The following is a 23,183-nucleotide window of genomic DNA, read 5'->3' as shown; positions in this document are numbered from 1 at the left end:
CTTTTTCCCCATACCCTGCTTTGTTTTATTTTCTTACTAGGCCTATCTCCATTAACTCTGGACCCTAAAACAGCTCACCCAAATCTGGTGCTATCCAAAAACAGGACCAGTGTGTGGCATGGTGACATTAAGCAGGTAATGCCTGATGATCCAGAGAGATTTGACTCAAGTGTGGCTGTACTTGGCTCAAAAGGCTTTACAACTGGAAAGTGGTACTGGGAAGTAGAAGTGGCAAAGAAGACAAAATGGACAGTTGGAGTCGCAAGAGAATCCATCATTCGGAAGGGCAGCTGTCCTCTAACTCCTGAGCAAGGATTCTGGCTTTTGAGACTAAGGAATCAAACCGATCTAAAGGCTTTGGATTTGCCTTCTTGCAGTCTGAAACTTAGTGACAATCTCAACAAGGTGGGCATTTATCTAGATTACGAGGGAGGGCAGGTGTCCTTCTACAATGCTAAGACCTCGACCCATATTTACACCTTCAGTAGCATTTTCACAGAGAAACTTTATCCCTACTTTTGCCCCTGTCTTAATGATGGTGGAGAGAATAAAGAACCATTGCATATCTTACATCCACAGAATTAGTCATACTATTGTATAAATTCAGAGCATATTAAAGAACTATTGAAATAGTTAACCAGTCTCACTGGATTCTCTTCCCAATTTATGGGGAACTCTGTAATAATGAAAAGTAGGGTTCACAAACTGAATTCCATTCTCAGTGTCCTAAATGGATTTTACCAGCGTCTTTCAAGATGACCTTCTACTTTACTGGAATCTTCTATAATACAAAAGTCACTCTCTTCTAGTGATCACCATGCTATTGGTACTGGAGCAAAATGCAACTTGAGTTTGTGATGCTTAGTAACCCTTTTCAAATATGCCCAGAAATTCTATCATGCTATCATTATTTTCCAGCATAATGACTCTAAGTATATTAATTTTCACAATGTGCCTCTTATTCTTCCAATTATCTTTTAATAAAAATTTTTCATTTCATTTCCTTTCTAGAAATTTTTCTGTAATCTTAAAAACTTGCTCCAGAGACTTAAAGAAAAAAGAAGGAAATGATCTGTTTATAAACTTTATTAAATTCTCTCAACATAGTTTTTAGTCTAGTAAATTTGATTTGTTTCCTTCCTTTCAGTCCCTTTTCCTGTTTTATGTATGTATGAGAAACATTTGTTTTTCTGTGTTGAAATATATTTCAGTATTTCCATCTGCTTTTGACTACATCATTTTTCATCAGTCTTGCCTATAATTTTAATACCAGTACTTTTTATCTTGGTCTCCAATATACTCATCCTTCAACTTTGTTCCTTCCAAGTCTAAAGTTCTTAGTATCATTGATCTCAGTAGTACTCTTAATGAAATGTCCTTATTTTTCTTTCCTTAGAAATCCCCATTTAAATTTGTTTTATCCTCTACAGCTGAAAGTTTTGGGGAGACTTCTCAGGACCTGTATCATCATCCCTCTAAAATTATAATGAGATTTTTTTTTATTGGGGGGCAAGGCAAAAGCTGGCAGTTCTATTTGTCTAATGGGAAAAATAATATTATAGATAATATTTATAAAGCATTGTTATATATAACATGCATACATTAAAAAAATTTTTTTTCGGTAGTGTGGATTGATTGAACCCAGGGGAGATTTACCACTGAGCCATATCCCCGGCCTGAGACTGAATCTAGCTAAATTGTTAAAGTTGGCTTTGAACTTGCAATCCTCCTGTTGTAGCCTCCCAAGTCACTGGGATTACAGGCATGTGCCACCACACCCAGTGAGGCAGTTATAGTTTCTAAAAGCTCCCAGGTGATTCTAATGTGTAGCTAGGGCAGAAAACCACTGAGCTAAAATAATATGTTTTATTTTAAAAATCTTTTTATTTTAAAAATAATTCAAATTTAGGGTTGGGGATATACGTTAGTGATAGAGCACTTACCTAACATGTGTGAGGCCCTGGTTTTAATTTCTAGCACACACCACACACACAAACACATTCAAATTTAAAAGAAAGTTGCAAATGTGAATAATATATTCCCATATATTTTCCATCTAGACTCATCAATTATTAAGATTAAATTGCAAATACTGTAATTCTTATTCCTAAATACACCAGCGAGTATCTCCTAAGAACCAGGTATTCTCTTACATAATCGCAGTACTAAATTATCAAATTCAGAAAATTGAACATTGACCCAATACTAGTAACTAACATATAGTCCATATTGAATAAGTATTTTTAATGGCAGAATTTTAGGCTCTTGGTAAAGAATTTCAAGTACCACGACAGAGTTTGGGGGACATAGAGGGTCTAGTGCTACTTCTTAGAATTCTAATAATGGATATCTAAAGTCTGTTTTGAAGACAGACAAGTGCTACAGAGTTTAGAAAAGAATATATCACAGTGACTCTTACCATTATGTACATCTATGAGACACTAAATAAAAAAAAACTGTAAGTAAATAGCAGAAAAGATCAGTAGAGTAGAGGGAAGGGAATGAGGTAGGAGGGAGGGGAAGGGGAAACACGGGGGACTGAATTACACTCATAATTTTTATAATTCTGTCGTAATTATATAGAACAGAAAAAAATTCCATGGAAAAGTTGAGTAAGTTGGAGATAGTAAAGGATGAATAAAATTTGGAAAATAACTTCTGAGAAATGAATATTTATATGATAATGGTTGCATAATGATATTAACCAGAAATTAACAAACATACTTACAATGAGAAAATTTTATGATAGGAATTATACCACAATAAAACTTATTTAAAAAATATTTTTAGTTGTCAAAGAATATTTATTTATTTATATGTGGCACTAAGGATAGAACCCAGGGCCTTACACATGCCAGGCAAGCGTTCTACCACTGAGCCACAACCCCAGTCCCCTGGTTTGTTTTAAAGAAAAAAAAAAAAAAGATTTTTTTTTTCTCAAATTACTAGGGGAATAATGACAGACTGTAGGCATACAAATATTTTCCACTATTTGTAGGTATTTACCTCAATATTTTCTGACATACAGCCTCAGCTCTTTAGCATTTGTCTTAATATAGATGACCCAAATTTATTTTCCCACAGTTTTCTAGATGATTGGTTATTCTGTACTGAATAATTTGAACAATCCCTTTACAAAGAACCCAGAATATAACTAAAGGCATAAAACACCAATATGGGACTTCCTTGCTGGAAATAGACCCTGTTTTACCTTTTTTTTTTTTTTTTTAAATTGTAAACAAATGGGATACATGTTGTTTCTCTGTACATGGCGTAAAGGCATACCATTTGTGTAATCATAAATTTACATAGGGTAATGTTGTTTGATTCATTCTGTTATTTTTCCCCTTCCCCCCCACCCCTCCCACCCCTCTTTTCCCTCTATACAGTCCTTTGTTTTACTTTTGATAGTACTCACAAGAAGCATAACTAGGGCTATGTAATATATTCTGTCTCAGACTACAAGAGATGAGGCTGAGCGCAATGATAACTTCAAAAGAGAATGGCATGGGCCTATGGTTGTGGCTCAGTGGTAGTTCGATTTCCTACCATGTGTGAGGCACTGGATTGGATTCTCAGCAACACATAAAAAGAAAAAATAAACAACAATAAAATAAAGATTAAAAAAAAAAAAAAAAGAGGGGCTGGTGAGATAGCTCAGTTGGTAAAGTGCTTGCCTTACTAGCACAGGTCCTGGGTTTGATCCCTAGCAACGCAAAAAAGAGAGAGAGAGAGAGAATGCTTCACACTTTTCTTGAAATAACTGGGCTTTTAGGAAAATAGTAATAATGTACAGTTGCATAACATAGTTGAGATACAGAAGAAGAAAAAGCCAATGAAAGTGCATTACTAGATAATTCCAGGGAAAGAGAGGCTCTGAATAAATTAATTTTCCAAATAGGTAATAATGGTTTATTTAAGGTCAAATATTTAACCACTTTAGATAAAATCCTCCAAAGTTGCTGTATTTTCTTATCTTAAAAAATTACAATTTAAAATACATACTGAAGAGTGCAGTTGATGTATATGTGTACAGCTTTTAGAAATTAATACAAATATATTCAATAACTGATGATGGAAAAAGAACAGTAACAAAACCTTTGAAGGCCCCTTTATGCTTTTTTTAGCCCTGAGGTATCCACTGTTTTGTGTCAGGTTTTTTTTGTTTTTTGTTTTTAAAAACAAGTTCATTATAATCTTAAAGGAGAGAAAAAAAATCTAGTAAAAAAAGCAAAACCAACAAAAAAATCTTATTCAGGGCATTCTAGTAAATTTTTTGTGTGTATGTACTTTAGCTGTTACTCTAAGTAGTTGGTTTGTACAAGATGGTTAAAAAGGCCAACAACGAGAAGGTTTCTGGTTTTTCCCTTTTTTTGTCTATGAAGTTGCTGTTTATTCTTTTGGCCTGTTTGATGTGTGTGTGAAACAATGTTGTCCAACAATAAACCAGAATTTTATTTTGCTGAGTTGTTCTAACAAAACAAAAACAAAAACAAAACAGAACAATTCATAGAACGTAGCTCAGTGGCAGAACACCTGCTTAGCATGTCCAGGGCCCTTTCAATCCCCAGCACCACAAAAAATTAAATAAAAATAATTTGCAGGTATATTTTTATCTAACAACCACACTATTGAATTTTTTCTATACTTAATGTGCAGATAGCCTTTAAAATATTGTTTCATTTCGCCTCTTTTTTGAACTTGAAAATGAATGGAATCAAGCTGTATGTCTTCCTTGACTTTTATGACACTTGAAATTATGTTGCATAGTAGCCCCCCACCTCTCATTCATGGTTTCACATCCCAAGGTTTTAGTTACCCATGATCAACTGTGGTCTGAAAATATTAAAGGAAAATAGCAGACATATGCAATACTGTTTAATTTTTATTTGTTTTTTTAAAGCTATACATAACGGTAGAGTGTATTCTGACATATTATACATGCATGGAGTACAACCCATTCCAATTAGGATCCCATTCTTGTGGTTGTACATAATGTGGAGTTACCCTGGTTGTGTATTCATTTATGAGCATAGGAAAGTTATGTCTCATTCATTCTACTGTTTTTCCTATTCCCATCCCTCCTTCCTTCCCTTCATTACCCTTTGTCTAATCCAATAAACTTTCCCCCCTCCCTACCCTCCTTTGTTGTGAGTTAGCATCAACATCAGAACACTCGGCCTACATTCATTCTTCTTTATGGCTGGGTAATATTCCATTGTGTGCATATTCCACATTTTCTTTATCCATTCATCTGTTGAAGGGTACCTAGGTTGTTCCAAAGCTTGGCTATTGTGAATTGAGCTGCTATAAACATTGATGTGGCTACATAGCAATTCTTAAGTGTAAAGTTGCAGCTGAATAGTGATGAATCTTGTGCCCTCCTTTTCTGTCAGAGCCGAATATCCATACTGTATACACTTACCCACCCCATACCAGTTCATATAATTTAATTACAGTATGTTTTTATAATTATTCTATTTTATTATTGGTTGTTGTTAATCACTTACCTTGCCTAATTTATAAATTAAACTATACCATAGGCATGTATGTATAGAAAAAACAGTATACATAGGGTTCAGTACTATCTATGATTTTCGGGTATCCAATGGTGATGTTGGAAAGTATTTCCTTGTTGATAAGGGGGGACTACTCTATTTCACTGTATGAAAATGCAGCAATTTAAATATCTAATCTACTGTTGATGGATAAGTAGTTGTTTCCATTTTTTCCTTTTGTTACAGTTGCCATAAATATTCTGGTATATGAGTACTGGTATATATGAGCATTAGTGCAAGAGTTTCTCTAGGTATACATCTGATGAAGGCTGGATCATAGGGTGAATATATCAGTAAGTAATGTTGAATTGTTAAAGTGATTGTGCTGATTTACATTTTCACTAGCAGTGGGAATTTCTAGGAATCTATGTCTTTGCCAATTCAGTTTTTACTAAAAAGGTGGGTAATTATCTCATCGTGGTTATAGAACACACTTCCCTAAATAGCATTGTGGTTTGAGCATTTTTTCAGGTGTTTGCCCATTTTTCTACTGGGTTGTTAATCTTTCTTTTTGAATATCATAGTGTTTTTTACATATTCCGGATACTAATTCTTTGCACTGCAGGTATCTTCCTCCATTTATTGGCTTATATATTCATTAATTATGGTGACTTCATTATGTATCTTTATGTAATTATGGTGACTTCCATTATGCATCTTTTCTCTTATGGTTAATACTTTTTGTGTCTTGTTTTAAAAATTCTCCTCTAACCTGGGGCCAGAAAGATCTCCCCTATTCCATTCTACATGTTTTAAAGTGTGCCCTTCACATTTAAGTGCTTAATTGTTCAACACATTAAAAAATAATAAGTATATATTTGCATGTACCTAACAACATAACTTCAAAATACATAAGGCAAAAATTTACAGACAGTACAAGAAGAAATTGATAAATCCACACTGAAGTACAAGATTTTTGCATGGATTTCTCAGTAATTAACAAAAAATCAGACAATAAAATTAACAAACTTGACCCAACAGGCATACATAGAACATTATAATCAACACTCTAGAACATCTAACAACTTCAGAAGGTTCTTTCTAAACATACACAGGGCACTGATCATATAATTATAAAGAAAATGTAAACAAATTTCAAAGGATTAATTCACACAGAACTAAACCTGGCACTGAAGCACACACCTGTAATTCCAGCTACTTGGGAGGATGAAGCAGGATTGTAAATTTGAGGGAAGTTTGGGTAACTTAGTGAGATCCTGCCTCAAAACAAAAAATAAAAAGAGCTGCAGATGTAGCTCAGTGGTAGGGTACTTGCTTATCATATTTGAAGCCCTGGGTACAAATCCCCAGTACTGAAAAACAACATCAAACAAAATAATAACCCACCATACACAGACCATATTTTTTTAAAATTTTAATGCAGTTAAGTCATAAATCAACAACAATATAACTAGAAAATGAATTTGGAAATTTTAAAATATTTCAAATAACCGTGAGTCAAAAAAAATTCATAATGGAAATCTGAAAATACTTTGAACTGAGCAAAACAAGAGATGACACCTCAAAAATATGTGGTTCACATTTATAGTTTAAGAGGAAATTTGTAGTCTTACATGCACATATTAGAAAAACAAAGGATAAAAACCATCTATTTCAAGAAATTGGAAAAAGAACAGTAATTTAAAATCAAGGAAAGTAAATGATAATTATATAGAACTGAAATTGACATAGAAAAAAATATGTAAGAAGTGTCAATCAAACCAGAAGTTTGTTCTATATAATTATCATTTCCAATTTCTTGTTCTTAGAAAAAACTAATAAAATTGACAAACCTTTGATGTGACTTTGAAATAAAACGAAGACGCAACTAACATAAAAAAAGAACAAAAAATCATACCTACAGAACCTGCAGACATTAAAAAAGATGAAAAGAGATTTCAGGATAATTTTATATGAACTATTTTGAAAAATTTTTATTAAAGGGACCCAACATCAGAAAACCGAAAGTGACATAAAGGGTGGAGGGAGAACTAACTGTAAGTGGAAAAACACCATATTTTCAGAAGCCTGGAAATTTGAACACTGGAGCTATTTGACTATATTAAAGAATTTTTTTTTTTTTTAAAGTAGTGGTGGGGTTGGGGATTTAGCTCAGGGGCAGAGCGCATGCCTAGCACGCACAAGGCTCTGAGTTCGGTCCTCAGCCCTGAAAATAAAAGTAGTGGTTATAGTATTATGGCTTTTTTTTTTTTTTTTTAAGTCTTCATCTTTTAGAGATTCAAAGTGAAACAATTATAGATCAGATGATAAAGTTTTGTTTCAAAATAATAATGGATGCTTCAGAACTTGAGCCTGTGCTTATACGAATACTTGGTCAACATTTAGTGTTTAAAACTCACCAGGGACAGCTACGTTCCTCCTCCTCCTCCAGTATCTCAGCTGTAGTGTACTGACTGCGCTCACCTCAGGCCTGTCCCGCCCTTTGTTCTTGGGAACCAATCATCGAGCTCGGCTTCGAACCTGGGACCAATCAGCGATCTCAGCTCCCCCCCCCCCCCCCCCCGGGTCCTCGAGGGTGAGGTGGCGCCATGTTTCAAGGGCAGCGCGGTTGGTTCAGCGGTAGCGTCAGCCGAGAGCTGAGGCAGTTCTGGGGTAGGAAGATGGGCACAAGAGGTGCATGAGGCAGGGAGAGGAGTACCTCTCTTTCTGATGCCTCGGTCCTAGCGTGCCTCCTGGGCTCACCCTGTGCTCTTGCCTCCACAGTGGCCGAAGGGGGGACAGTCAGCGACTCGCAGGCCGCTGATTTCTTGTTCAGCTGTGACGCCTCGCACCCAGACACGCTGAGGTACCTGAGAGCCACCTGGCGGTGCCTCGTGTGTCATGACGAGCCTGGAGTCGGGGATCGAAGTTGCAACCCACTAATCAATATTGATGATAGAGGGAGACTGGAAACATTTTTAGTTCTAGATGTCGGGGGTCGGGGGTAGTCTTTCTTCAGTCCTTTTCGCCACAGTGTGAACCTAATACAGGTCCTCGAATCTTCCCGAATTCCAGTGGTGTGTTTCCAGCTGTCTCTCCCACAACTCGTGCCACCTTGAACCCTCCACTCCCTGTATTCAATAAGTCCAAACCAAATCTGATTACCCCCAACCCGTATTCTGCAGACCTGAAACTCATGCAACCTCTTTTGAATAACCAGTAGATTGCTCAGTGGCCAAATACCACGCATCCCATCCTGCAATTGTTTTTCATCCTCAAAGCCATTATCTTTGGAGCTCCTCGATTACCTGATCCATTTGCCTGGACCGTCACAGTAGCTTTCCAAGAACTTACTCTGCTTGGGATCTGGCCTCCAAGATCTTTCACGTTGCTGCCACGTTATTTTTGTGAAGCAGAGATATGCTCGCGGGTCTCCCCACCTCTATTCCCCTTCTACCCTCCTGATTACCTACAGATTTAGATTTTGGCTAGAGCCCACCTCGTTTATTTTCCACTTCTTCTCATACCCTTCCATAAATCCAATCTGAACTGCCATTGTGCCTTGTGTATGTCTTTTTTTTTTTTTTTTTTTTTTTTTCCTTTAATGCCCTTCCTCTTATCTCCACCTTTTTACAGACCTAGGAAGGATGTTGCTTTCTATATGTGAAGCCTCTCCTAACTGCATGCCCACACCCTACCTCGGAATTAATTAATCTCTAAACAACAAAGGCTATGGGTAAAATTTGTAGGCTGCTGAGTTTCCATCCACTGTTGATGTCCAGTTAAACAGTATCGTTTTAGTTCAAGTTTCTAAATTCATATAATCATTTATCTCGTCTAAAGCTGAGATTTGCTTAGATGTAGACCCCTAAATAAGTAATATGATGTTTTTCTTCCTTGTCAGGAGAAAAAAAATGTCAGTCTCCTGTTTTATTCTTTCTTTTTGAAAGGTTGAATACATTCTTGTTTATTTCATAACCTAAATGATTTCCTTTTTTCTCTTAGAATATATGAAAGTCTTGATTACATAGAAGATAATGCTACAGTTTTTCATGCCTACTATCTCTCTGCAGTAGCCAATGCTGAAATTAAAAACTCGGTGGCTTTGGGTCATTTCATTCTTCCTCCTGCATGCCTGCAAAAAGGTCAGCAATGATCATTTAACCTATCTCTGTTGACCACGTGCAGCTAATTCCTACTGGACAACCAAATCCAACATATCTTTGTTCTCAGTCAGACATTTTTGTTTTGTATCACTTAATATAAATGGAAAAACCATGGATTTCAGATGAGATTGCCTTAAGTATCTTTCCTGGCTTCATTTATTTTCATACATTCATTGATCATCTCCTATATGCCACGTTCCAATGCAGGAAGGAACAAGGGATTCCGTGGTGAATAAGACAGATATAGGTATTGTTCTCAAAGTGCTCATTGACTAGAATCCAATGTTTACTAGTTTTGTGATCCTTATCAAGTTATTAAATTTTTCCCAAGTTGTTTTGAGGATAAAATGAGATAATATATTAAGGTATATGATGTGGTAAGCATTTGATAATGTGTTCTTTGATCGTTTTGAATCTTTTCATTATGTTTCTGAATTTTTAAAAGATTGGTTATGATAATAAACTCATATTTGTATTTTTCTTTATACTTTTTTGGAAATACTTTCACATCAATTGTTTCAATACCCTATGGAGTAGGAAGGGCAAATAAATAATGTACTTCTGAAATTGGTTCTTTCAGGTTTTCCTGCTCAGAACACCCTTTTTAATTCTTTTTTCAGTTAACTTTAATATCCCATTTTTTGTAGGTCTTAAATTATCACCAACTCTTGACCTGTATATAACCCAGTAGATATGTGTCCATCACCAGAAAGACAAATTGAAAACTGGGTGCAAATTTCCAATGAGGACAGTACTAAAACAAAAGCAAGGATGGGGTTGTGGTTTGGTGGAACAGTGCTTGTCTAATACGTGTGAGGTGCTGGGTTCAATCCTCAGTACCACATTAAAAAAGTAATAAATAAAGTTATTATGTCCATCTACAACTAAAATATTAAAAAACAAAAAAGCAAAGCAAATCAAAAAAGTTGATGAGACATTTTCATAGAACAGCATTTAGAAATTCCAAAGATTGATTTCTCCTATACTTGGTGTCCTATTTAGACCTAATCATAACTATAAATGGTTATGCAAATAATGACTCAATAGACTTATTCAAAAACTATTTGTGCCAATTAGTGAATGCCAACCATCAAAGAATTTATATTGTAGAATGACTGTCTAATTTGATATAAACTATTCTGTTTATATTCTCTTTGAGATTAGCATCTTATATTAACATGTTTTTAAATTAAAAAAAATATTTTCAGTTGTAGATGGACTTTATTTATTTATTTATTTGGTGCTGATAATCAAACCCAGTGTCTCACACATGCTAGGCAAGTGCTGTACCACTGAGCCACAAACCCAGTGACAAAATTTTTAAAAATCTGTTTTAAAAAAAGTTCCACTTTAAAAAAATAAAAAGTATACATATTTATCTGCTTAGTAGAGTATGATCTAGTAGAAGTGTGAGATGTGAATGTGAACCATGTATAAATTTTAAGTTTTCTAGTAGCCACATTTAAAAGAATAAAAATAAATAGGTGAAATTAATTTTAAGAATATATTTTGGGCTGGGGAGATAGCTCAGCTGGTAGAGTGCTTGCCTCCTTGCAAGCACAAGCCCCTGAGTTCGATCCCCAGGACCGCAAAAAAAAAAAAAAAAAAAAAAAAGAATATATTTTATTTAACCTAATATATCCAAAATGTTGTTGTCTCAATATATAATCAATATAAAATTATTGACAATTTATTCTTTTTTTTGATACTTCAGAAATTTAATCTTCAAAATCCAGTGTTACTTTATATTTACAGCACATCTCAATTTGTTCTAGTCACATAAATTTAAGTACTCATTTCCTATATTTAGCAAGTTGATACCATACCGGACAACAAAGGTCTACCTTTTTGAGTTCTCCAGTGGGCTACCGTGGAAGCTTTTGAGATCAGAGTTAGGATGATGACAGGGTCCTTTGACATATTGAATACTGTAAATTTCTGCCTATTAGATATATTTTTATCTTTTCCTTTAATAAATTAATTCTTAGAATCTCTGTTCTAAAAACTCAGCAATTTTATACTTTTAATTTTGACTAGACAGTTATCCTCTTTAATAATGTTTGACCTGATAGAGATGCTAACATCTAATGAAGAAATATATTCTAGTAGAAAAAAAATCTACAACAATGATTCTCAAAATATTGAAATCATTTGGGGAATTTGTTAGAAATGCACATTTCTGAGCTGCTCCTTAATGATCTGATTCAATATGAATCACAATGTAAGTATTTTAGGTGAGTTTGATTCCAATGAAATAAGTCTGACCTAAAAATTTCAGACTTCATGCAAAATTCAGAAGTCATTTGAAAACATAGTATTGGACTTGTTTTTCTCACCACAGAAATAAGAAGAAAAATTGGTAGTTTTATTTGGGAACAAGACCAGCATTTTCTGATAGAAAAGGTAAGATATATTAAAGTAGTTGATTAGAATCTGCATATCAAAAATTTCTGAAAGCAATGTAATCTTAAAAATGTTTACTTGTGATATGTTAGCACTAATGAGCCAGATTAGGGAATTAAAAGGTTTGATTAAATATTATGTGGTTTGACTTTTTTTTATTATAGCACATTGTTAAACTTAAGGTATTTTGTAGAAATTAAACTATTCACCTAAGAAGTTTGAAATTTTTCTTCAATTAGTAATATCAAGAGAATAGTACGTGTATACTATTTACCAGTTCTTCACTACTAGTATTGATTGTGAATGATTAATTGCTGTGTTGTATCATTTATTAAATGTTTTGAGTACTGCTCTTAAATAAATGTGCATAATCCTGCTTTTTAATTTTTGCCATCCTGCCCTAAATTGACCTGTGCTTTTGACTTCAAAATCTTTATGCAGTTGCTAAATTTGGATAATCTGAGTATCAAAAAGAATAATGACAATAATAGATTATGATACATTTAGTTAAAAAAGAATCCATTAGTCCATAATGATACTCCAAAAGCAGAAAGAGAAAAAGAAAAGGATAAAAGGAAGGGAAGGGAGGAAAAGGGAAGGAAAGAAAGGATAGGATAAGGAAAATTTCCATTACAGAATAATAATAGCTAATAAATATAGGAGGGATGACAGAATGGAAAAATCTTCATTTTACAGCCCCAAGCTGCAAGGGTCATTAAATGATGCTAAAAGTATGTTCTCAAATTGTCATCCACAGATTACCTATTAATTACAAAGGCAAGTGATGAATCTTTTCAATGGACAGATCTGGAAGATAACACCTTAAGTGATCAAATTTAGCATCACCGATATTGGAATTACCTCTCATTGTGTTCGATCTAGTGTAATATAAATATACAACATTAGCTATGTAGCGTTCTTTTTCAAAGTGTTTAAACTGAATCTAATTCAGGGTTAATCAGACAAATCCAGAATATAGACTGTCCCACAAGTCAATGAATTGTCCTGGACTCTTTACACAGTCATGAAAAACAAAAAAGACAAGAAGACTGTTCTAGATTGACCTAACAACCAAATGTGATATATAAACCTTGATTGGATTTTGTATTTTAAAAAACAACAGAAAAGTTGTAAAAGGCATCTTGAGAAAAATTGGAAAAATTTATTGATGGGCTAAATAATAAGTGATATTGAATTAATATTAATTTTCTTAAGTATGATAATATTACAAAAATAAAATAAAGCATTTTAAAAGAAAATTAATTTTAGGTCCTAAGGAATGTAAATGTCATGATATCTACCAATGTTTTCAAATGGTCCAGCTAAAATATAAAAAAGAGAGGGTACTCAGTGTGGCAAAAATGTAAATCTAAATGAAAGGTATGTTTTATTTATTATATTATTTTTTAAAGTTTTTGGTAAGTTTAAATTTTTTCACAATAAAAAGTTAGGAATAAATCTTTACAATAAGTCCAAAGTCAAGCAGTTGACATATATTTTGTATTCCTTTTATTAATTTGTTTTTTTCTCAAAGTGTCATCTGAAAATAATAGTTCTTTCAGTCTCCTTGGCTAGGAAGTAATAGTATGTTGTACGAAAGATGAAAATGCCTAATCTTTTGTCACAGTGTTTCCAAGGAGATAAGTGAGGATGGAATGGTTATTAGTTGACAAATTATTGCATAACAGACCCAGAAAGTTTAAAATGAACTTAAAGATCATTAATTTAATTGTTTAGTTTTACAAATAAGAAAACTAAGATAAACAGAAGAAAAAGACCTGTTTTTTCACATAATCATATGTTAGCAAAGTGGAACTAAATTTTCTTAGCTCCAACCCAATCCAATGTTTTTATTGCTAAAAACATAATATAACATGCTTGCATTGACTATTGACTAGAAATTATTATAGAGGATTTTGTCAATTCTTTGAAAATATTGATCAATATTGCTAATTAAAATGATGTAATCAGAGAACATGTAAGTAAAAGGTACTTTATCAAATAGAAACAACAAGGATAAATCTGGAAAGTAATTTGGAGAGTAGTATTATTGTTTGGAGTAGATTTATGACCTAAATATAGAAATTTCCTAATGACATATTAGGTAAATATGTTATATAATAGATATCAGTGTCTGAGTCACTTTCACAAAATCTTTTGGAAAACCTTATATAACATATATATATAATATAATTTTAGTTCTTTTACAACCTCAAAGCTGAATACTTTACTGTCACTTTGAAGTGGAAACATAATTTGTTCAGCATTCTTCTTTTGGTTTATAGCTCACAGGAAGTCTAGGATTAAGTCACGATTTTAAGAAAAATTAGTAACACTTTTATTTCCTTATTTTTAAAATTTCTTTTTAGATGTTGATAGACCTTTATTTTATTTATTTATATGTGGTGCTGAGAATGGAACCCAGTGCTTCACACATGCTAGGCAAGCCCTCTACCACTGAGCCACAACCGCAGCCCCTATTTCCTTATTTTTATGACTAAAAACTAATAAGACCATATTAGAGAAAATTTCAAAATTTAAAAAGAAAATAAAAAGTTTTACTCATTTAATAAACTATAGCTAGCATTTTAAAAATTCTGGTTTTCTTGTATCTCTAAATATATAGTTACTTGTGTGTACAAAATTTTGTTAAATTTCCCTGCCAAATTAGATTGAATGGACCTAAAAGTATAAATATTTTATGACTCTTGAAATATATCTGTGTGTGTGTGTGTATTCAAGAGTACATATAGATGTATGTGTGTATATATATATGTACATAAATATATATATAATTGATTTTTTCCCCTTTTTTTTTTTAAAAAAAGAATTGGTTGGATCATTGGTGTGCTGAATTTTAAAAATATGATTTCTTTGCTATCCACAGCCTGATGATATAGCATCAAATAAAATAAAAAGCAGTGAACTAGCAATAGAGCACAAAAAAGAATTATCCAAAAGGTATTGAATTTATGTACTTCAACTCCGTTCAGTCTTTAAGCACTAATTGTATACCTATTTTATTTAATTTTTACAGTCTTCCTATGAGTTTGATATTATTACCACCATTCCCATTTACAAAAAGGAGATTTAGGATTAAAAAGATTAGGTAATTTGCCCCAAAGTATACAAACTTTTATTTAGTAGGGTAGAAGTAGGATTTGCACTGGGTCAGTCTGATTCCACAACCCCTGAATTTAACTACTCTGCTATACTATTCTTGCAGAAAGGAAACAAAGATTTTATGGAAGTTATTATAATTTACATTAATATTATCTTTGAGGTACTAGGACTGGAACCCTGGGCATCATGTATGCTATGCAGTTGATGTAAGCTACTTCCCCAGCAATTTTTATATTTTATATTGAGATAGGGTCTTCCTAAATTGCTCAGGTTGGCCTTGAACTCACAATTCTCCTACCTCAGCTTCCTCAGCCTTCCTATTTTAGCTGGGATTATGTATACACCACCATGTCCTGCAGTTACATTATTATTTAAATGAAAATACACTAAACATTAGCAGCACTTTGAAAGTTGTGAGTGATTCCCCACCCCTTTCCAAATTGTTTATAAAGTGGTGACTTTGGCTTAAGAAATCAAATTTAAGGGACTGGGAATATAGCTCAGTTGGTAGAGTGCTTGCAAGCACAAGGCCCTGGTTCAATCCCCAGTACTAGAAAAAAAAAAATTAGACAATCAAACACACATTAAGACAATCAATCTAGGACAAATCTGAGAGACCCCATCAATGCAGACTTATTCATGATCTAGTCCTAATTCAATGTTTTCCAATTCTGTGTTTTTTCAAATATTCATGGGGAATATTATTTATTCAAAAATCTGATATCTTCTGAAATAAAAACGATCAAATAGTAGTTTCTTTACGTGCAACTTAATGGCTTAATTTATATATTTTTTCAATTTTAAGCTTTTTTCCATTAGGGTTAATTTCCTTAATATGCAGAGAGGGCTTATAAATCTGGGAAAAATATGTCCAATTCAATAACAAAAATGAACAAAGGACATGAATGTATCTTAGGTGTCTGCCTAGAGCCTTTTCTTTGTGGAACCACCAGAGGGTGCAGTATGAACATAAATAAAATATACCCTGCGCCTACTGTGAAGCATTTATTTTATTGGAATACTATTAGTAATATTGAACACTTACTATACTAAATGGTAAACTCTTATTTAACATTTGCTAAGTACAAGGTACTGGTGAGCTATGCAGATCACAGAATTTTGATTCTCACAACTTTATGAGTGACATAAACACTATTAGCCCCATTTTACAATTGAGGAAATGCATTGAGCTAATTGTTCCTATTTTATTCAAGGAGTGCAACTGAAAGGGAGACCAAGCCTAGCTGATCCAGAGTCCATAATCTAAACCACAATGCTGTTTTCCCTTCCCAAAATGTTTCCCAAATCTGAAAATTGCATGAGCTTTTATTTACTGTTTTTTTTAGTTGTTTTGTTATTATAAATGTAATGCATATAATTTGTCAAAATAGGAAATATGGAAAAGAATAGAGAAAAGTTGAATTACAAACAATGCCACCATTTATTAGTACCTTTCTTGCCAATTTTAGACAAATATACACAGTTAACAGAATTGAAGTCATTCTGGATGCATATGTAGCTTGTCTCTTGACTTTACATTTAATATTCTATAGGAAGTTCCCATGTTGAATATCCTTATTTGATATTATGATTTTGTTGTGGCTGCATATGGTATTTCATATTGTTTAACCATCTCTTTGTTATTTACTTTAATTATTCACAATATGTCTTTTATGACTTCACAAACATCTTTTGAAAAGTAAATCTTGCTTTGTCAATTTGTATACCACAAATATATATAATTATTTTTAATTTAAATAAGGCTGTAATAAGTTTTGCTTTACTTTTTAGATAAATTTCTTCTTGTAAATTCTTACATATGAAATTTATGATATAGAGATATGAATATTTTTATTTTTAATTTTTATGGTTTTTTGGTACTGGGGATTTAACCCAGGAGTGCTATACCACTGAGCTACATCCCCATCCCTTTTTATTTTTTATTTTGAGACAGGGTCTGAGGCTGGCCTTAAACTTGTGATCTTCCTGCCTCAGCCTCCCAAGTTGCTCGGAATACAAGCATGCACCACTATGCCTGCCTGAGATATAATTATTTTTAAAGACCATGATGAATATTGCCAGTTGCTTCCACAAAAGTACAATTTAAACTATCACCATTGTTGGTCTAACCACATCTTTATCAGTATTGAGTGTCAATAAGAAGCCTTGAGCTAATTTAACAAATGAAAAATGACATCTTGTTTTAATTCACATCTTTCTTTGATTACTAATTAGTTTGAATCTCTTTGTAATTTGTTTTTTAGCATTTTGTATTTCCTTTTGTGTGGCTTATTTTTATCCTTTCTCCATTTTTCTATTGAGGATATTACTGTTTTTCTTATCAACTTGTCTTTCTTTCTTTCTTTCTTTCTTTCTTTCTTTCTTTCTTTCTTTCTTTCTTTGGTACTGAGGATTGAACTCAGGGGCACTCAACCACTGAGCCACATACCCAGTCCCATTTTGTATTTTATTTATAGACAGGTTTTCAATGAGTTGCATAGTGCCTCACTTTTGCTGAGGCTGGCTTTGAACTCTCAATCCTCCTGCCTCAGCCTTCTGAGCTGCTGGGATTATAGGCATGTGCCACCGCTCCCAGCTTACATCTTTTATAATAGCTATATTATTCTTTTGCCAACTGGACAAATTGTATCTTCGGTTTGTTGTCTGACTTGTACTTTTTTGGAAAATGCTCATTTTTAGTTTTTATATCATTAATTACTTTTCCTATCTTCTGTTGCTACTACATTCAGAAAAACCTTTTCAATTCAGAGATTGAATAGGTTTTAAAGTCTGCAGATATTTATTTTGGTTTATGGTATAAGATGAAGATCAAATTTTATGTTTGTTTTGCAAATAAATTTTTCTCCAATTGTGATCTTCCTGTCTCAGCTATCGCCTGAGTAGCTGGGATTATAGGCATGAGCTACCAGGTCTGGCCTCCTCCAGTTTTTTTTTTTTTTAATCTATTTCCTACTTAAGTATGATTTCCTTTTGTCTTTTTTTTTTTTTTAATATAAAGATCTAATTTATTTATTTATTTTATTTTTTGTGGTATTGGGAATTAAACCCACGGACTTACATAAGTTAGGCAAGTGCTCTACCATTGAGCTATACCGAGAGGCATGAAGATGTATATTTAGACTGTGTTTCATTCCATTAATAAAATATGTGCTAAATTAGATAACTTCATTTTTGTATTTTGATACTTGATGAAGCAAAACTAAGACTCATTATTCCTTTTAAAAATAATTTCCTTAGCTATGTATATCTACTTATTAATATTCTTTTTCTTTTTTAGTGGGTAATATATTTACATGGTTTGAAATCCAAGATCATGTAAAAAGGGATACTAGGGAAGTATACTGACTTCTAGAGAAGCAATCAATGTTAGATACACACACACACACACACACACACACACACATGTACACACACACAAATTCATCTAAATTTTTCTTTTTTCTCTTTTTTTCTCTGTAAACACTGTTTTGCACCTACATTTTTTTCATTCAATAATATATGTTGGAGATGATTCCATATTACAGCATAAAAATTTTTTTCACTTTGTACAGTGTAATAATTCATTATATGATTTCACTATACTTCAACTAGTCTTCTATTTTAATAGACTTCTAGGTAAGTTCTAATCTGCTATTAAAAACAGTGCTTTGGCAAATTATCTTGTAAAGTCATTATGCATGTGTGCAAGTATCTATAGGATAATTTCTTAGAAGGGAAATTACTAGGTCAAAAGGCATGTACATTTGTGTTTTTGATAGTTCTTACCAAATTGCCTTCAATAGAGGTTAAACCCAATTTACATTTCTACTTTTGTATACACGGAGATTTAGTCTCGGACTTTTCTGAGAACACAATTTTGCTTTATTGGCAGGATCTCATCTAAGTGATGCATAGTTTCTATTGGAAGAATTTAAGTGAATTCTAAATTTAAAAAAAGTGAAAATAATGCCTTTACTATTACTTAATATAATTTTAGATTTTGTGGAAATAAATTTAATTAGTAAATTTAGGGCTAGCTCCATTTATTAATTATTCTTAATTATTGAGGTTTTAATTTTCATTAAAACAAAACCTCAATTTCATTTCATTTGTTATCTATTGGATATATAGAGTCTAAGTATGATAAATGCTGTTATTTGTACAGTTAGGAAATAGCATATATGCTGGTGTGTACCAGTAGTCCTAGAGGCTTAGAAGACTGAGGCAGGAGGATCACTTGATCCTAAAAGTTTGAGGTTAGACTAGCCTCAAAAAAAAAAAAAGAAAAAAAAAGATATTTTAGTTGAAAACATTTTAGCTTTTAAAAAATTAAAATTAATTATACAACACAACCACTCTAAACATGGTTTATTTATTTATTTATTTATTTATTTATTTATTTATTTTTATTTATTTTTTTTTTTGGTACTGGAAATTGAACCCAGGGGCATTTAATCACTGAGCCACATCCCCAGCCCTCTTCCCTTTTTTTTTGTATTTTTATTTAGAGGCAGAGTCTTGCTAGTTGCTTAGGTTTTGCTAATTTGCTGAGGCTGGCTTTGAACAACTGAAATCTCCTGCGTCAGGCTCCTGAGCCAGATTTAATTTTTTTAAACTGAAATATCATTTGAAGCATTTTATTGTACCTCATGATCTTCCCAGACATTTTTTTTAAAATTTGGTATTATGAAGTATGAAAGTACTAGTGAATAGAGTCTAGATTACTTGAATGCTAAATAACAAAAGTGCTGTAATAATTTAAAATAGAGTCTACCATGTTTTCTTTTGGTATATTTAAGATTGCATAGCTATACATGTATTTTATTTAATTATAGAGAATTGTTGAATGATTGTGCTTTCAGGGATATTTTAAAAAGTCATATATATGACTTTCTGTGTGTTTCATTTTACAGCACAGAAAAAATTTTTATAAGGACTCCAGTTGTAGAAAAGCAAATGTACTTCCCTCTTCAGAATTATCCAGTGAACAACATGGTAACAGGTGACTTAAAACTTAGAGTAAACCAAGCTAGGAAAGAAACAAGGAAATAGTGTTTAGAATAAAACTGCTGTTGTACTTCAAATGCCTAATAAGTAGAGCTCCATATTGTATGTGGTAATGGAAGAGACATCGTTTACATACTAAATAAATTAACCTACATGGCTAGGCCTAATATTTTCTGTGCTAAAACAGTGGTCTGTAGGCAGGGCGAATACAGTCCCAACTTATGCCTGTTTTCAGGAATCGGGGGTTTTTTGTTTGTTTGGTTTGGTTTTTGTTTTGTTTTATTTGCAGTCTGGTGATCTGTGCATGCCTGGTATCAGTTTGCACTCTCCAGTGTTCCAATTTGGAATTATGTAGACAACCCCTATAATAATTTTCTTTCAGGGTCTGATGAAACATAGGCTCCTATCTTTAGCATGCACACATAAGCGCATACACACACACACACACACACCACAAACTTTACACAAAATTTAAAGAGACTCACAGATGCCCAGAATTATATTCATGGGTCTCCTTCCTGAGTGTTACACATGAAGAAAAGACAGCTCATACGTTGAACTTGAGAAGGTGGATGAGAGGATAGAACTAAGGAAACCAGTTGAAAAGTGGCCACTGGTATGTGGATGGTTTTGAGTGAGGTGGATATTTTCTTCTACATTTTTAATTGGTGCATTAGAAGTAGATATTTGTATGCTTTTATCTGGGTAGAATTCAATGAGGTTTTTAATAATTTTAAAAAATAGAAAATTTTTAAAAAATTATTTTAAAGCAACAATTTCATATGGTTGTTATTAAAAACAATCGAAAAAATATATAAATATCCTGTTGATCTGAATTGTAGTGGTTTTCTAAATTCAATCATACCAGAATTTTTTTCACTTTTTGAAGTGTTTACTTTTAAGTTAGATTTTGATTTTAGTATAAATTACAAAATTTGCATCATACATAACATATAATCATTCAAATAGCAATTGCTATCAAGTTTTTGTTTAAAATCATTGAGTCCTTAAGCTCTCTTTGTTTGGGCAGGATTTATTTGTTGATTTTGATACTCATATGTTTTTCAGATTATGACATCAAATTGTTCACACCTGTAACTTTTGTTGACTGAGCAATAATATCAATTTTCCCATTAAATTTTCATTGAAGAATGTTGTCCCAATATTAGCAGTGCAGGAAAAGTTGCCTGCTCTAACAGGGAAGATGTGCTGCTTGTGCTGTTGGTTAATAATCACTTAGAAAGTGATTATCCTCTAACTCAGTTATTCCCAGTTATTTTGGTGTAGGTGCTTTTATGTTCCAGTTCCAATCTGTACATGACACTGTGAGTAGTCAAAGTGACTTATCAAGTATCTATGTTTTAAAAGATGGTAGGAGAGCTGGGCGCCGTGGTGTAAATCTATAATCCCAGTGGCTCAGTAAGTGAGACAGGAGTTCAAAGCCAGCCTCAGCAAAAGTGAAGTACAAAGCAATTCATTGAGACCCTGTCTCTGAATAAAATATAAATTGGGGCTGGGTATGTGACTCAGTGGTCGAGTGCTCCTGCGTTCAATTCCTGGTACTACCCCTCCAAGATGGTAGGAGGTTGAGGTGGGGGTAATATTTCTGATAATGATAAGATTTTGTGGAGAATCTTCTCTATTTCTTCCTTTTAGTTCTTTCCTCAAGTCACTTTTTAAAAATTTTAATTTTAATAAAGACAGTGAAAAGCAGATAATATAAGATTTCAAATACATGTATATATGTATTTTCTTATTTTGTAGGTTATATATCAATTGATGCCATGAAGAAGTTCCTTGGGGAGTTACATGACTTCATTCCTGGAAGCTCAGGATATTTGGCATATCATGTTCAAAATGAAATTAACATGTCTGCTATAAAAAACAAATTGAAAAGGAAAATTTGAGTTAAAATTTCCCTTGTAAACTAGGTATTTATTTTCTATAAAATATTACCAAAGATGTGCATAATTTAAATACTCCCCTTTGGGTCTGAGGGATAGGGAAATGGGAATAGTTCATCTCTTCCACGACATGTGTCTTTAGGAAATCCAGAATCCTTTTGATGCTGTGTTTTGACATTTGGGTTGAATTTTTCCCCCTTATATATGTTCACACATTAAGTTCACAGGTTGTTATGGAGTGATTGTCATTAAAACAAACTTCTTCATAAGAAGCTTCTCTCTCTCAAATGTCCTTTTGATTTTCACATTTTAATATTTTTTTCTAGGTTCAATACTGTGAATGCTAAGTTTTATGATTCTGATTCTGATTATGAAGCCAGAATTGAGGACAGGCAGTTAATATAGATTAAGAAATCTGGTCGAATTGAGGAATGAAGGCCTGGGAAGTTGGTGACCACCCCTGGGAGACTGGAATGTCAGTGTCTCCAGTTTTGATCACCAAGGTTACCTGCCTAACTACCCCTTCCCAAAAAAGCTGCAGACAAGAAATTGCTAATTAATGTCCCTTGGGCCCTTACGTGCCTGAATCCTCCCTGTGACCCTTCCCCCTGCCATCTGCTTCTCACCTTTTTTGCATCTCCTGGCATGTCCAGGCATCTCCTGGGCCTAGTCACTTGGGCAGGAAGGAATGACATGCGGGGAGAGAACAAAAGAGACCCTAATCTACAAAAGATGCAGGACGCACTCACTTCTTGGGATTCTAGAACATCAGTCATGGCCGGCCCCCTTCTCCCTCTTGGAAGAAGTCTGTATTTACTACTTTCAAATAAAATCTGCTTTATATATGCTTGCCTTGGCGTGCTTCTCTGATGTTATACTTCAACATCTGAGGAAGCAGAATTCATCATCGATAAACAGTGGTATCAGATTATACTGATTTTTTTGATACATTGATTAAAAAAATCAGACTGCTATAGTTGAGTTCTGAATTTGTTTTTCACTTGAAACATATGGAATAAAACATTTTAATGCATTCTTATGTGTGAATATCTTCTGATAATAAATACATCAGAATTTATTAA

The 23,183-nt window shown here is 33.2% G+C and overlaps 2 protein-coding genes across 2 annotated transcripts in view; both read left to right on the top strand.

Annotated features, from left to right (window-relative positions):
• The window catches only part of Trim69 (tripartite motif containing 69), a 28,295-nt gene extending 27,710 nt beyond the window's left edge, over nucleotides 1–585 (top strand). Inside the window, exon 7 of the mRNA XM_047539287.1 lies at nucleotides 41–585. Coding sequence (XP_047395243.1) covers nucleotides 41–585 — 545 coding nt within the window. The remainder of the gene's footprint in view (nucleotides 1–40) is intronic.
• Nucleotides 586–8,107: 7,522 nt separating this feature from the next.
• Terb2 (telomere repeat binding bouquet formation protein 2) lies at nucleotides 8,108–22,264 on the top strand. The gene is made up of 7 exons (XM_047533765.1): nucleotides 8,108–8,171; nucleotides 8,283–8,364; nucleotides 9,504–9,643; nucleotides 12,006–12,067; nucleotides 14,955–15,028; nucleotides 20,104–20,192; nucleotides 21,962–22,264. The coding sequence occupies exons 1-7, from the start codon at nucleotides 8,108–8,110 to the stop codon at nucleotides 22,102–22,104; spliced, it is 654 nt and encodes a 217-aa protein (XP_047389721.1). The 3' UTR covers nucleotides 22,105–22,264.
• The last annotated feature ends 919 nt before the right edge of the window (nucleotides 22,265–23,183 follow it).

The sequence above is a fragment of the Sciurus carolinensis genome, chromosome 2, assembly GCF_902686445.1.
Source record: "Sciurus carolinensis chromosome 2, mSciCar1.2, whole genome shotgun sequence".
NCBI classification, from domain to species: Eukaryota; Metazoa; Chordata; class Mammalia; order Rodentia; family Sciuridae; genus Sciurus; species Sciurus carolinensis.
This window is presented reverse-complemented; position numbering and strand designations above follow the sequence as displayed.

Coding starts and splice junctions, on each gene's coding strand:
- Terb2 (XM_047533765.1), top strand. CDS start 8,108: ATGTTTCAAGGGCAGCGCGGTTGGTTCAGCGGTAGCGTCAGCCGAGAG. Junction 15,029..20,103: donor AAAAAAGAATTATCCAAAAG/GTATTGAATTTA, acceptor TTCATTTTACAG/CACAGAAAAAATTTTTATAA. Junction 20,193..21,961: donor AGTGAACAACATGGTAACAG/GTGACTTAAAAC, acceptor CTTATTTTGTAG/GTTATATATCAATTGATGCC.